Genomic DNA, 13,598 nt, shown 5'->3' with positions numbered 1-13,598 from the left:
CAGAACAGAGCAAAGGGATGAAGTGGCAAACTGCTCAGAGCGGTTAAATAAAGGGGCTATAGTAGAAATTCAATGCCACAGCAGTTTCCGAGGAGGCGGTGCCCAAAGACAGCGGTCAAATCACACGGAATAGTTGAGAAGGCAGAGCATCATGATGAGGAATGCTGCGACGGTTTTGCTCTGCCATGACATGACCTGACGAAGAAAAACAGAGTGATTTTGGAATTATCAATTCCAAAACCAGGGGGGCATGTGTTATCACCAGAATTTGACCAAGTCAGAGGTGGGCCGCGATCAAGATGGGCTTAAAGATTATATACGGAAGAAATACATGAATCGGCCTTATGCGCGACGTTTGGGCTAAATTGCCCGTGTATCCTAATATAGTAGATCGCATCTTAGATTAGAAGATAGAGTTTGCCTCGTGCACGGTGGGGATTATTCCCACGTTAGAAAGTCCCCTGGACTATAAATATGTATCTAGGGTTTATGGAATAAACAACAACCAACGTTCAACCAACAAATCAATCTCGGCGCATCGCCAACTCCTTCGTCTCGAGGGTTTCTACCGGTAAGCAACATGCTGCCTAGATCGCATCTTGCGATCTAGGCAGCACAAGCTTCATGTTGTTCATGCGTTGCTCGTACTGAAGCCTTTTTGATGGCGAGCAACGTAGTTATCATAGATGTGTCAGGGTTAGCATAGTTCTTCGTATAACATGCTATCGTAGTGCAACCCTTGCATATCTAGCCGCCCTTACACCTATCTTAGGTGTAGGGGCGGCACCCCGCTTGATCATTATTTAGTAGATCCGATCCATTACGGTTGCTCCTTGTTCTACAAGGATTAGTTTAATATCTGCAATAGTTAGGCCTTACAAAGGGTTGGAGGATCCAGCGTCACGCAGGATGTCGTTTGCTAGTCCTAGACAGGATGTTCCGGGGATCAACCTCGTGTTGGTTTTTAGGCCCTATCTAGGATCGGCTTACGATCACCGTGCGTGGCCGCGAGGCCCAATCGTGAGTAGGATGATCCGATTATGCGATGAAAACCCTAAATCGTCGTAGATCTCATTAGCTTTATCTTAATCAAGCAGGACCACCATATATTCGTGCACCTCGTACGAATCATGGGTGGATCGGCTCCTGGAGCCGATTCACAGGATAACCTGAGAGCCGATCGAGGCTCGTATTTAATGTTTACGTGTATGCCATGCAGGAAACTAAGCGAGGCATCTCCATCACCTTCCTGACCAGGTATAGGTCAGGTGGCACGCCCTTGCATCAGCATCGGACGTGTGTACCAGAGGCTTTGCGGGCCGTCGCTCGGAGGGACCTCGGCCAGCCGCAGCCCTAGGTTGTTCCCGGCTCTACGGTGTTGCCCGTCGCTGCCCGTCGGTGGGTTTTGACAGCAACAGTGCCGCACCAGGGTCACCACTGATGGTCAATAGTGGTGCGCCCACTGAATAGATGTTTTCTAGTAGTGGTTGTTTCTCCACTTTTCGGGCATCATGTTTTGACCAAAAAATATGGTTGAGTAGCTTAGTTACCCATACTATTTCCATATTTCCAAGGCTTCTCCACACCTCAATTAGGACATCATAAGGACCCATGGTCTTTTCTCCTTTCCTCCTTTCATCATTTTCAAGCCCCCCTTAAAATCTATCTATTGGATCCTCTGCCTCTAGTGACAAGACACAAGATAAAGATATTTAGAAAATATGCTACATCCCTCAATCTCAGTTATGTAAATTGTAGGCTCGTTGTTCATTGGAATTTATGACACGGAAGATAGATTGCATGCGCTCCCTACACATTTCCTCACTCACCGGTGTAGACATCTCTTCATTGTAGACAACCGACCCTCCTCCTCCCCTTCTCGTCCCTCAGTCCGCACCTCTTGTTTTCACGACAAATGTTCCGCACATCATTCGCCCTTTGGAATTGGGAGTAAACCTCCTAGTGCTTCATTCATTCTTCTCATCTTCTAGCGGTGAAAAAACGGGGAAAAAGGGTGGAACGTTGCGCGTCTTATTCGCCATGCTTTCCTTTTTTCAACCCCATCGGGAGGACCAGCCTCTACCAAATCACCACTTTGTCCTTGCGGAGCTATGCACTGGAACACACTTCAAGCATTTTTGGTTGTGCATTAGCCAAAAAAAATATGAGGGTTTTTTGGCAAAGGAGATATGAGTTATTTTTTACAGAAGGAGATGTGAGATATTTCTCATTTTTATTTAAATGTTTGCTTTGACTACGTAGAAATGACAAGCTTTTAAATGGTAACAATTTTTATTTTATGCAGGTCATCTACGGGTATATATACCAGTTAGCTCCATTTATGACCATCTCTACAACATGTGGAGAACCAATACTTGTTTGTGGAGGTGTCTACACAATTGAAGTACACAATAAGAGATATTGGAGTACAAAATGAGAGATACTTCTGAGTAATAAAGCTTCATTTATCGAATAAACAGAGTTCATGTTTACATTCGCTACGATGTTAGATCAGGCATGACTAGTGTGTATCAAACCCATTAATTGACGTAGGCGAACAAAAGTTTTCTACATACGATTTTTCTAAATTTCATTTGGATCAAAAAGCGAATTCATTGATAGCTACATACTTGTGTCAATTTTAGGCCCTCTATTCGTTTGGTTTGATGATGCAAAAGATGGCTCAGTTGAACTCACTCAGTGGTGTAGAGATCTCCCCACCGTTGATCCTACACCCTCTGCCTCCCCCATCTATCCGCACCTTTTGTTTCCACGACACGTGTTTCGCACATGTTTTTCCATTTTGTAATTGAAAAGTAAACTTCCTATTCACATGTCTCCATTAATTCTTCTCGTCTTCTAGCGGTGGAACAAAAAGCAAAAAGAAGGGGTTGAACATTGCGCCTCTTCTTCACCGTGGTTCCCTTTTGTCACTCTCCTTAGGGGGACCACCCTCTACCAATTCACCACTTCCTTGCGGAGCTATGCGGGGGAACCTCACTTAAGCATTTTTGGTTGTACGCTAAAATATGAGTTTTTTTGCAAAGGATATGTGAGTATTGTTTTAGAGAACGAGGTGTGGGATATTTGTAATTTTTTATTTGAAAAGGGAATAGATGTTGAAGTCGAAGAACAAAGATAGAGAATACACCCACAGGAAGGAAAGAAATGGGAGGAATGGAAACGGTATAAAAGGCTGCACATGGTTGCCACCCCATGGTAACCGTGTGTTCCATCCCACAACTTGTAGCATGATCTACGGCTTGGTCCTCCAGCATCACCTTATGCGTGTTTTGATAGATTGATCTTTGTATCACCTATGTTTTTATTTTCACTTTTATCGAATTTTTGTGGTTGTGTACATCCTAGCTATGCAATGGCCGGGTGTAAACTATTCCGAATTGTTATCTTCATGCTACTAACTTTTGAGTAATAATGCTTCCTTTATCGAATATACAGAATATACAGAGTTCATGTTTGCAATTGCGTACGAAATTAGATCGGACATGGCTACTGTGTATCAAACCCATTAACTTGCATAGGTGAACAAAAGTTTTGTACATACACCAGCCCAGTTGCTTATGTAAATGTTTGGCCCTCTATTCATCGGGATTGATGATGCACAGGATGTGTTTGCACGCGCCAGTGCAATTCTCCCCACTCACGTGTGTAGAGATCTCCCAACGTTGACCCTACACGCTCCGCCTCCCCCCTCCCTCTCTCTCTCTCCGCACCTTTTGCTTCCACGACACGTGTTCCGCACATCCTTTGGCATTTTGGAATTGAGAAGTGAACCTCCTGTTCACATGTCTCCATTAATTCTTCTCGTTTTCCAGCGGTGGCAAAAAAAAAACGCGAAAAAGGGTGGAACGTTGCGCCTCTTCTTCGCCACGGTTCCCTTTTCCCGCTCCCCTTAGGAGGACCACACTCTACCAATTCACCACACCCTCGCGGAACTAACTTGTTGCACTTTTTGATGTACCTTAGCTAAAATATGAGTATTCCTTTAGAGAAGGAGATGTGAGATATTTATCAGTTTTTTTTGAAAAAGGAAATGAGACGTTGAGGTCTAAGAACAAAAATAGAGAAGACGCCCACAGGAAGGAAGGAAAGAAAAGTGCGAGAAGGAAAGAGTATAAAAGGCAGGGCATAGCTGTCGCCCCATGGCAACCGTCTGTTCCAGCGCACAACCCGTCGCGCCTGCCTGTCCTCCCTCCTCCCCCACCGAGCCGAGCCGAGCCCCCCTTCCCCTTCTTCCACCGGCCAACCCACCCCAATTGCAACTGCACTCTCAGATGATGAGATTCCTCCTCCTCTGATCATTCAGCCAGCACATCCCAGCAACCTAGTCTTGGTAGGCAAATATATGGTAGCTAGTGTGGTTCGGCGCCTCTAAAAGGCAGGCACACACCGAGAGCTGGTGCACGGCGGCGGCGGCGGAGCGCCCGAATTAAGCAGCCGAACCGAGCGCGCTTGCAAGACCGCCGAAAAAGACCACCAATCCCCTGGTCGACAACACTGCAAGGCGGGCGGGGCGTGATGGCAGCGGCGTCGTCGTCGACGACGGCGGCGGCTGCGGGTTCCTCCCCGTACCGTTCGCGTTTCGGCGACACGACGCAGACGAAGGTGTTCGTGGGCGGGCTGGCGTGGGAGACGCCGTCGGAGGGCCTCCGGCAGCACTTCGAGCAGTACGGCGACATCCTGGAGGCGGTGGTGATCACGGACCGGCTCACCGGCCGCTCCAAGGGATACGGATTCGTAAGCCGTCCTCCTCCTCCTCCTCCTCCTCCTTCTCGGCTACGGCATCCGCATGCGCGCGGCGCCAGCATGATGATGGGTTAATAGTTGTCCGGGTGAATTCGCAGGTGACCTTCCGGGACGCGGACGCGGCGCGTCGTGCGGTGCAGGACCCGAACCCGACCATCACCGGGCGGCGCGCCAACTGCAACATTGCGTCGCTGGGTCCGCCGCGGCCCGCCCAGCAGCAGCAGCAGCCTCGAGGTGAGTGACATCCGTCCGTCGAGCATCTCAAGGATAACAACAAGGAATTTATTTTGTTTCCTTGGTACCACCACCCCGATTTCCCCTCCCACGATCGTAGCATTCCTACGCCACGACCGAAGACCATGGCACGAGCATGTAGATCCTCTTCCGATGGGTCGACGGCGCTGTGGGCATGTAGGAGAGTCTGACGGGTGGGGCGGCGGCGGAACTAGCTCGCGCCGGCATCTGGCATGCCAGCGCAGGGCAGGCAGGCAGCGGGTAGTGTGGCGAGCACGAAGGGTTTGATGGAGAGTCATATGCCCAGCCTGGCCTGTCAGTTCAGTCCAGTCCTCAATCGGTGCGTGCCCCACCACCACCACGCGTGGCTGGGCGCTCGCTCTAGAGATACAACTACGTTCTTCTACATTGCCTTGCACACACACACTTTTTTTTTTGTAGACAGCTAAACCCAGCGGCATTTTGTTATTGTTGATCTACTTCAATCCAACTGGCAGCTGGAACAATCGAGCAATTAGTTTTTTTTTTCTCAGTTAATAACCTGCTAAATAGGGCTGTTTCTGCTTAATCAGATTCTCTAACCATGCGCACACTGTACCTGGCGTAGCTTCTTCACTGTACGTAGTAGCAAAACCAAATGAATACGAGTGAGGCAACTGCTTTGACTGGATGTTCCGTGGTCGGTCGTGGCAACAAGCATGGTGAGGTTGTAAAGGACAAGATAGATTGATAGATAACTGTTAGTCCAGTGGGGCGTACGTCCGCCTTCCCAGCGGTAAAAACAGAATCTGGCCGCTAGCTAGCTTTTTTTTTTGACAATCAATACCACATATATTCATAGTAACAAATAGTACATGGTAGAGATACATGAACTGACTCCAACGATTACAAAATAAAGTCTAAAAGATAGTAACAAATCTTCGAGGTCTTCAATTTCTTTCTTCTTCCAGAACACAATCTTGTACTCTTCTGAAGGCAGCCAAAGATACATAACGAACCATAGACCTATAGATACCGACGAAAGTTCTCCCATAATTTTTTGAGCCGCAATGCCAAGGCTGCGTGCACGCACACAACCATTAAAGCAGTCATACAACATCGGCAAGAGTACCAACACCAGTATATCAGGGAATAATAACCAACTAGCTTTGTCGTCGTCGATGGAGAGCCGAGAGTATGAATCACCATTGTCGAGGACGTAGCAGCCGGGACAAAAACTGCGAGGATAATCCTCCTCGCGGCAACAACGACAAAAGATCCAAAATTGATCTGGCGAAGCAAGATCCAAAAACCCATACCTAGAAAATTGTGATTGTTCAACACCACCATTGACGCCGGGAAGAAGATCTCGTCGCCGAACGAAAGTCCGAAGATCACTTATTGCATACGATGCCATCTCCATTGAGGGGAAACCAACAAGAAGGCGGCTACCAAAATCCTAACATAATCTAATGAAAATAATACTTTTATTCAAAACTCCACGCATATATCGGGTTCCCCACTCCTCCTGACGCCGGCGAAGCCGACCGGAGGAGGGGGAACCAATCTATGGAGGAGGATGAACTGGAGGCGGCTAGGGTTAGGGCGGCGGCTGAGAGACCACGGGAGGCTGTGGGTTGTTACTTTGTTAAGCGTAGTGCTTTTTTGGCCGCTAGCTAGCTTATTGTAAAACAAAATGGGCCCAGCGGAGTATATACCCTTTGACCGGATTAGTACCCCTCTTAGTAGCTATAGTATCTTGTCTGCTCGGATATATAACACACTGGTTTAGTTTAGCACCAAGAGGGCCACGACGAGAACAAGAACCTGATGCGCATCGATTCAAAAGGGAATTGCGAGCACGACCGAGCCCAGCCGGTCAAAGCACCAGTCAAGGCGCTGGGCGCGGGCACATGCAGCTCTCTGACGCCGATCGAAAACAACAAACAGTTTTCTGATTCTGTATAGTTTCGCGCTCCGGCTAGAACAAGCAAGCATGCATATGTCTGACGACGGCTGCGTGCGTGGTTCATTTATTTTCTTTGCTTGCATGGTCTTGTTGCTTTCGCGCTCGTCCCCGGCCCCTGCAACCAGTAACATGGCACTGATGGCTGATGAATTGTCTCATTTTGATCCTCCCCTGACTGACTGTGAAACGCTAACATGGATGGATGAATGGATACAGGGACGGCGTCGACCCACCTGCAGTTGCAGGGCCCGGTGCTCCAGGGCCCGCACTTCTTCCCCAGGGCTCCGCAGCCGCAGATGCCGGGCTTGATGCACCACCATGGCGCCGCCATCTACCACCACCACCACCCTGCTTCCTCTTCGCAGCAGTACGGGTGAGCACTCCTCCTCATAGCTCGTCTTCTCTCTGCAAATTCCACATGGCTACACCCGAAGTCATAGCTAGGCGATCAGATAGATATATACAGTAGCAAGATGGTCGTACTGGTAGGGAAGGGGAGACCGGAGATGGAGACGGAGACGGTCCCCCACGCTTTCTTCGATGGTGGCCGGCGTGCGTGGGTCTCTTTCGCCATGCGGGATGTTGCCGCTCCCGCCAACATTTCCTGCACCGCTTTGGTTTGGGCTGCTCTGCTGCAGGGTTTAATGCGTCTCGCGTGCACCATGCTCGCCACTCCTTTGTTTTGGGTATATACAATAAGTTGGAGTAGCTCAAATCACTGTCTTTGGTACTAGGAGTATTTCTTTCTATCTCTCTCACTATTTTTTAGGAAACGGAGGCGAGGGTCTATTGCGTTAAGTAATAAAGTGCCCATTTTCGAAAAAAAGGAAACGGAGGCGAAAGCTCGATCAGCCTCATCACATTGAAGTCTTTCTTCCTTGGAAATCTTTTCCTTTACAAAAACAGGGAGAAAAGGACGGTCATTTGGCTCAGCCTACATGCACCCATTATGAAAAAAAAATGTCTGAAATTCTGAACTTTTTCCATGTGTACATACAGACATTGCACATGGAACTCTACGGAAAAATGCAGAAAAAAATGTCTCGTGAACATCTATTTTAAACAATTAAACCACTGCCCAATTATCTTTTTTACACATGCCGCAAAAAATGTCTTCTTCTCGGGATACTTCGTGTGCAACCATCAAATATCTGGGTTTACCTAATTAATATTTATTTTTTTGGAAACATCAGCAGTCGAAATGGATTTTCGAAACAAACAGGATCAGCTCTATTTTAGTGGTAAATGAAAAATAAGGGAAGGAGCCTTTTCTGGTTAAGCAGGATGGCCCTAGCTATAGTTGTGAGCCAGGTAGGTATGTTACGCAGGTCAATGATCTAGATTCTGGACATTACAGCCTTGCTAATGGATAAGCAATAGGACGGTAGGGCTCTTAACTGTCAAAGTACCAGACCCAAGCTTTTTTCAGATTATGTCACTCGTTGAAGAAGCTTTGTGATACTATCTTTTTTTGCAGGTACTGGTACCCACCTGACTATCAATACCAACAGGTAAGCATGTCCCCTAACGCCCATCATCTTTTCTTTTTTTACTTTTATCACATGCAAACGTACACCCCATAGCCAGTGCATGCTACTACTCTTTGCTCTCTAGGCAAGCACATGCCCAGCGACTCATTCGTCGGCCAAGATAAATCGCACTGTTACTGTCTGATCTCAATCATATGCACTAGGAAACTTCACACATTGATGCAGATCGAGCAGCGACATTCTAAGACGGTCTGCATAGTTAGGAAAACACTTTACAACATCATTTCGTCATGATCAGTGTTAATTCTTCAGACAAGCACTGACACACCAGTGCAGCTACAGCATGTTATAATTTCCTTAATTTGGGTAATACTGAGTAACTGGCACTTAGATTCTTGCGTACCTACGACAAACTCATGAGTGATCTGCAGGCGGCCATGATGAACCCTCAAGCGCTGCAGAACTACTACGCCCAGCTCCAGCTGTATGGGTTGGCCTCGCCGACAGCGCCACCGCCCTACCATCATCAGTACGTCGGGTACATGCCGACTCCGAGTCCAAGGGCGGTGCTCTCGCCGGCGCAGCAGCTCGCTGCCCCGCCGTACGTGCCGCTTGCGGCGGCGGCGGCGGCGCAGATGCACGGCTCCTTCGTGCAGGTGCCTTCTCTACCGCACAACTTCGCCCTGCAGCTGCCTCCTCATGCTGTGGCAATGCTGCCTCCCAACCCGACGGGTATGTCCTGTCTTGGCCATGTTCAATTCAGCTCTCTTTTTCTCTTGATTTTGTATGGAGATTCTAAGGGTTTTCTCCTACAGTGTGAGTAATGTTTTAATGTCGGATGCAGATCTGCAGTCAGGTGCAGGACAGGTTTACTCTGCACCTTCAGCGACGAACCCAAGTAACGCCCATCAGGGTGCCTGATGGCCAGTTCCCAAGTTTGGAAAAGGGAATTCTGAATGATTCGAAACAACACCCTTCATAACTGACTGCTTTTTCTGGGGCTGGGAGAAAACAATGTGGTGGCTAATTCAAGTTGATTCCATCTCGATCGGTCTGGTGCGGACCAAGTTATTGATGGTCTGTAACAGTCTATCTGGATGTTCTTTTATTTTTCTTTTTTGAGGGAAGTCCCTCAGTATTCTTTGACTATAAGACGAACCATAAACATTTAGTCCCGTCAGTGTTCGCGATTCATTTTTCCGTATTGACATGTATTCACCAAAATAAGTTTAAGAACTTTTTGTAAAAGGGGAAATCAAATTTCACATGCACATTGCATGAGGTTGAAGACAGACTCCACGGACAGAGAAGCGGAGCCCGCTCCCGTGCCGCTTCCAGGGGCGGCACCGGGGCGTCCCCAACTCCGGCCGCGAGGCCCCCTCCTCCCGCGCCCCCCCTCTCCGCCGCTGCCGCTGGCGCCTTGCCGCGGTGGCGGCGGGCCCCCGCCCCAAAGGTGGTGGTGGCTCTCCCTGCGCCCTGGGAGATCTCGCGCTCGTCCATGGCGGCGGCGCTCCTTCGCTTCGTGTGCCGGCGCCGGCGCTGCTCGCTGGCGCTGCTCCTCGGCACCGTCCTCTCTCCGGCTCCTGTCCTGCTGAGAGTGGGCTTGCTGCGTGGGGGCGGCCAGATCGACCGTGCCGGCCGTCGCGATCTGGTGAGCTTCGCCCCCTCCTGCCCGTGCTGCTGCCCATCCCTCCACTCCGGTCGCGGCGGTGCTGCTGTGTCTCTCTCCACCCCACCACCGCTTGTTCTCGTCCGGCGCTCGTGCGTGGCACGGCGGGTCTGTCTCAGCCTTGTGCTGTTCCCAGAGCTGGCGGGCTCGGTGGCGGTCTCTTCGCCCCCTGGCCTGGTGCATGAGGTCGGCTTGGCCTTGGTGGTGACTCTGGGTGGAGCTCCCGTGGCCAGCGTGGTGCTGGGCGTCGGTGGTTCGGCCGGTGGCAGCCTGGCCCGTGGTGACCAATGGTGGTCGGTGGTGTGCTCTCCGGTGGTCGCAAGAGTTCTACCTCTTTGCTCAGCCATCATCCCACAGCGGGTTGCCGTCTGGGGCTGGCTGGTGCCGTGGTTCCGCAGTTGGCGGCCATGGTGGCGACGCGCTCCCTACAACGGGGGCCGTCGTGGCTGGGCGTTGAGCCCCCTCTGTCTCGCCATCGGTGTCAGTGGGCGCTGCTCCCCTGTACTGGTGTGCCCCATGGTTTGCAGATGGCGGCCATGGGTGCGGTCTCCTCTCCGATGTGAAGCGAGCCGTGGCAGTGGGGGTGGTGGTATCTTCTTGCCGGTTGCTAGGCTCATGCGTCGGATCCTCGTCGGAGCTCTTTGGTGTGACCGCGCGGGTGGTCTTCGTGTGTGCTCTCGGCTAGCCCACCCTTCGGGTATATCGAACCCATCGGGGTTGGGGTTGCCCTCGGCGGTGCTATGCCTTTCGACTACGGCGGCGACCCCCGCGTGCGGTGAGGGTGTGATGCCCTCTGACTTCAGCCCGTGGCGCACAGGCGTCGTGGCGTCGTCTCGGCTGCGCGCAACCTTTCGGCCACACCCACGGCACAGTGGTGTCGGCGCGCTGTGTGTCCTCGGATGCGCGTTGCCCTTCGATTACGTCGACGATGCAGTGTCGCGGCTGTGTCCCCGCTGTCATGTCCTGCGAACTCTTCCTTTGTGATTGCTGTGCTTGGGTCGGGATGAGTTTTTTCTCATCAATCAATTGTCTCCGAGGATTCTCGGGGTGACCTCCTTTTTCTAGTTGTTGTAGTTTGTTGGTGTGTGTGTGTGTGTGTGTTTTCTCTTTTATCTCCTCCTGTACCCCCTGTAAACTCCGGTTCATTTGGACCCCTATCTTGTAGAGGCTGCAAAGCCTCATAGGCAACTATGAATGAAAAAATTCAGGTGGGGATTCGCTCCCCCCCGGTGACCATTCAAAAAAAACATGCACATTGCATGGTGTAGCGGGCTTTTTTTAAAGGTTCTTGATATCTTTTTATTACTCAATCTCCAGAGGTACAATTTGGGTATCAGGTGATTCTAGCAGCCACAAACGGCGTCCATGTTCTAAATACACAAAGGGCCGAGCTAAGTTATGAGCATGAGTATTTAAACATCTACTCTCATGGCTAAAGCGAACGTTCTCAAACGCCAATCTCCGCATGCCAATCTCCCGTAGAATAGAGAAATAACTGCTCTTGGTTAAAACATGGATGGACTTAGCTCGGCCCTCAAGGCAGTCTGACGACACTTGCAGCTTCTGAAGATTTAGACCAGCAGCTAGAGCCAAACCCTCCTAGCAGGCCACAGCTTCTAAGGTTGCTGGATCGCAGATTCCCTAAAACCGAGCCCCCACATACGCACCAGCCTCATCTCTGCATATTGCTGCTACCACTCCGCGATTTCCATGCCTCGAAACAGCGGCATCGACATTGATCTTCATATGCCCTGTTGATGGAGCTATCCAGGTCGCTGCTTGAGTTCGAGAGTTTACTTGCATCCTCAAAACTTTTGTAGATTGTGCAAGTTCCAACTCAGCCAGATATCTTATAATGAAACTATAAATGGACAATAGACTTTGAAAGATATCTTCATGTATCGCCTTTCTCCTTGCACTCCATATTGCCCATAGCGTTACAATGACCATTGTCATCTTTTCATGTGATAAGGTATCTATCAAAAAGAAGATCCAATCCTTTGCGTTCCCACACTGATTTATACTAATGTGCTCTGTAATGTCATCATCAACAAGAGCCCAAACACACCTCGCAGTGGTGCAATCAAGTAAGGAGTGTCTCCAATTATCATGTGTCGCTGCACAAAAGGGACAAGCCGGAGTTTGCGCCATATTCCTTTTATAACGTACTGACTCAGTTGGCAAGGACTGATGAGCTAGACGCCATAAGAAAACTCGCACTTTGCTCGGCACCTTTGTCTTCCACATGGAAGTCCATGATTTCTGTTCGGTAGCCGACTCTGAGCTTGATGGCCTCCCTTCTAGCCAATCTTTTCGTGTTTTCTTCGAAGATACTAGCAGCTTATATACTGATCGAACAGTAAGAAAACCCGATCTCTTAAAAAGCCATGCCCAAGTATCATGCTGATTTAAAGTACTCAAATGTATAGACTTGATAACTTCAATGTCCATCGGTAAAAAATGTTCCTCCAGGAAGTCCATCCTCCATTCAGCGGAGGTATTATCAATGAGCTCAGCAACCATAAGCGGTGTGTTGATAGATTTTGCTGCGATAGGACGCATGCGTGTGCTTCGAGGCGGCCAATTTTCATTCAAATGGACGTGGACATACCATTACCAATACGCCTGATCAAGCCAATATTCATAGCATCCCGACCTTCAATGATTGCCCTCCATATTTGCGATGGCCTGATGCCCAAACCAGCCATCTGAAATCACATGATGGAAAGTAAAATGCCTTCAAGATGCGAGCACTTAAAGACTCGGGTGTTTGCAGAATTCGCCACGCTTGTTTTGCCAGCAAAGATAGATTAAAAATCTCCATATCCTTAAACCCTAAGACCACCTAGGTATTTAGGCATGGTTAAAACGTCCCATGAGATCCATGCAACCTTCCGCTTTACATTCTTACTACCCCACCAGAATTCTCGTATAACCGAGTCCATGTACTGGCACAAACCTCTTGGAAGTTTAAAGCAAGGCATCGAGAACATTGGTAAAGACTGAGCAACTGATTTAATAAGTAATTCCTTACCTCCCGAAGAAAGGAGCTCCTCCATCCAACCCTGTATGTACTTCCAAAATACCTAGATATTTCTCTGATAATGATTCATTTGGAACTTCCAGAATCTGTTTAATATCTTCTCTAACTAAATTTGAGCATCCCTTACTGAAATGTTGTTATCACCATATTTTAGCCAAATCAGAAGATGGGCCGCGATTGAGATGGGCTTGGAGGATATGCGCATAAAGTGTTTCTGAATCGGCCTCGTGCGAGAATTTGGGCTAGATTGCCCGTGTATCTGTACATTATGGTAGATTGCATCTTAGTTTAGAATTAAGAGATAGAGTTTGGTTCGTACACAGTTAGGTTTATTCCAAAGATAGAAAGTCCACGGACTATAAGTATGTACCTAGGGTTATTGAGAAAGGAGCACGATCACGTTCAAAACAAACACAATCTAGGCGCATCGCCACCCCTTGTTTCGAG

At 49.2% G+C, this 13,598-nt stretch overlaps 1 protein-coding gene across 1 annotated transcript; it reads left to right on the top strand.

Annotated features, from left to right (window-relative positions):
* The first annotated feature begins 4,184 nt into the window (after positions 1–4,184).
* Positions 4,185–9,717, top strand: LOC127317651 (uncharacterized). Its single transcript, XM_051348244.2, has 6 exons — positions 4,185–4,758; positions 4,866–5,001; positions 7,166–7,322; positions 8,427–8,460; positions 8,871–9,171; positions 9,284–9,717. The coding sequence occupies exons 1-6, from the start codon at positions 4,540–4,542 to the stop codon at positions 9,358–9,360; spliced, it is 924 nt and encodes a 307-aa protein (XP_051204204.1). The 5' UTR covers positions 4,185–4,539; the 3' UTR covers positions 9,361–9,717.
* Positions 9,718–13,598: the final 3,881 nt, after the last annotated feature.

The sequence above is a fragment of the Lolium perenne genome, chromosome 7 (genome assembly GCF_019359855.2).
Source record: "Lolium perenne isolate Kyuss_39 chromosome 7, Kyuss_2.0, whole genome shotgun sequence".
Lineage (NCBI taxonomy): Eukaryota > Viridiplantae > Streptophyta > Magnoliopsida > Poales > Poaceae > Lolium > Lolium perenne.
The sequence above is the reverse complement of the archived record's forward strand: the minus strand, read 5'-3'. Positions and strand labels throughout refer to the sequence as shown.

What these genes read in the sequence shown, in the direction of transcription:
- LOC127317651 (XM_051348244.2), top strand. Translation starts at nt 4,540, where the DNA reads ATGGCAGCGGCGTCGTCGTCGACGACGGCGGCGGCTGCGGGTTCCTCC. An exon ending in GCTCCAAGGGATACGGATTC is followed by an intron (nt 4,759 to 4,865) that starts GTAAGCCGTCCT and finishes GTGAATTCGCAG; the next exon opens with GTGACCTTCCGGGACGCGGA. An exon ending in TCCTCTTCGCAGCAGTACGG is followed by an intron (nt 7,323 to 8,426) that starts GTGAGCACTCCT and finishes CTTTTTTTGCAG; the next exon opens with GTACTGGTACCCACCTGACT.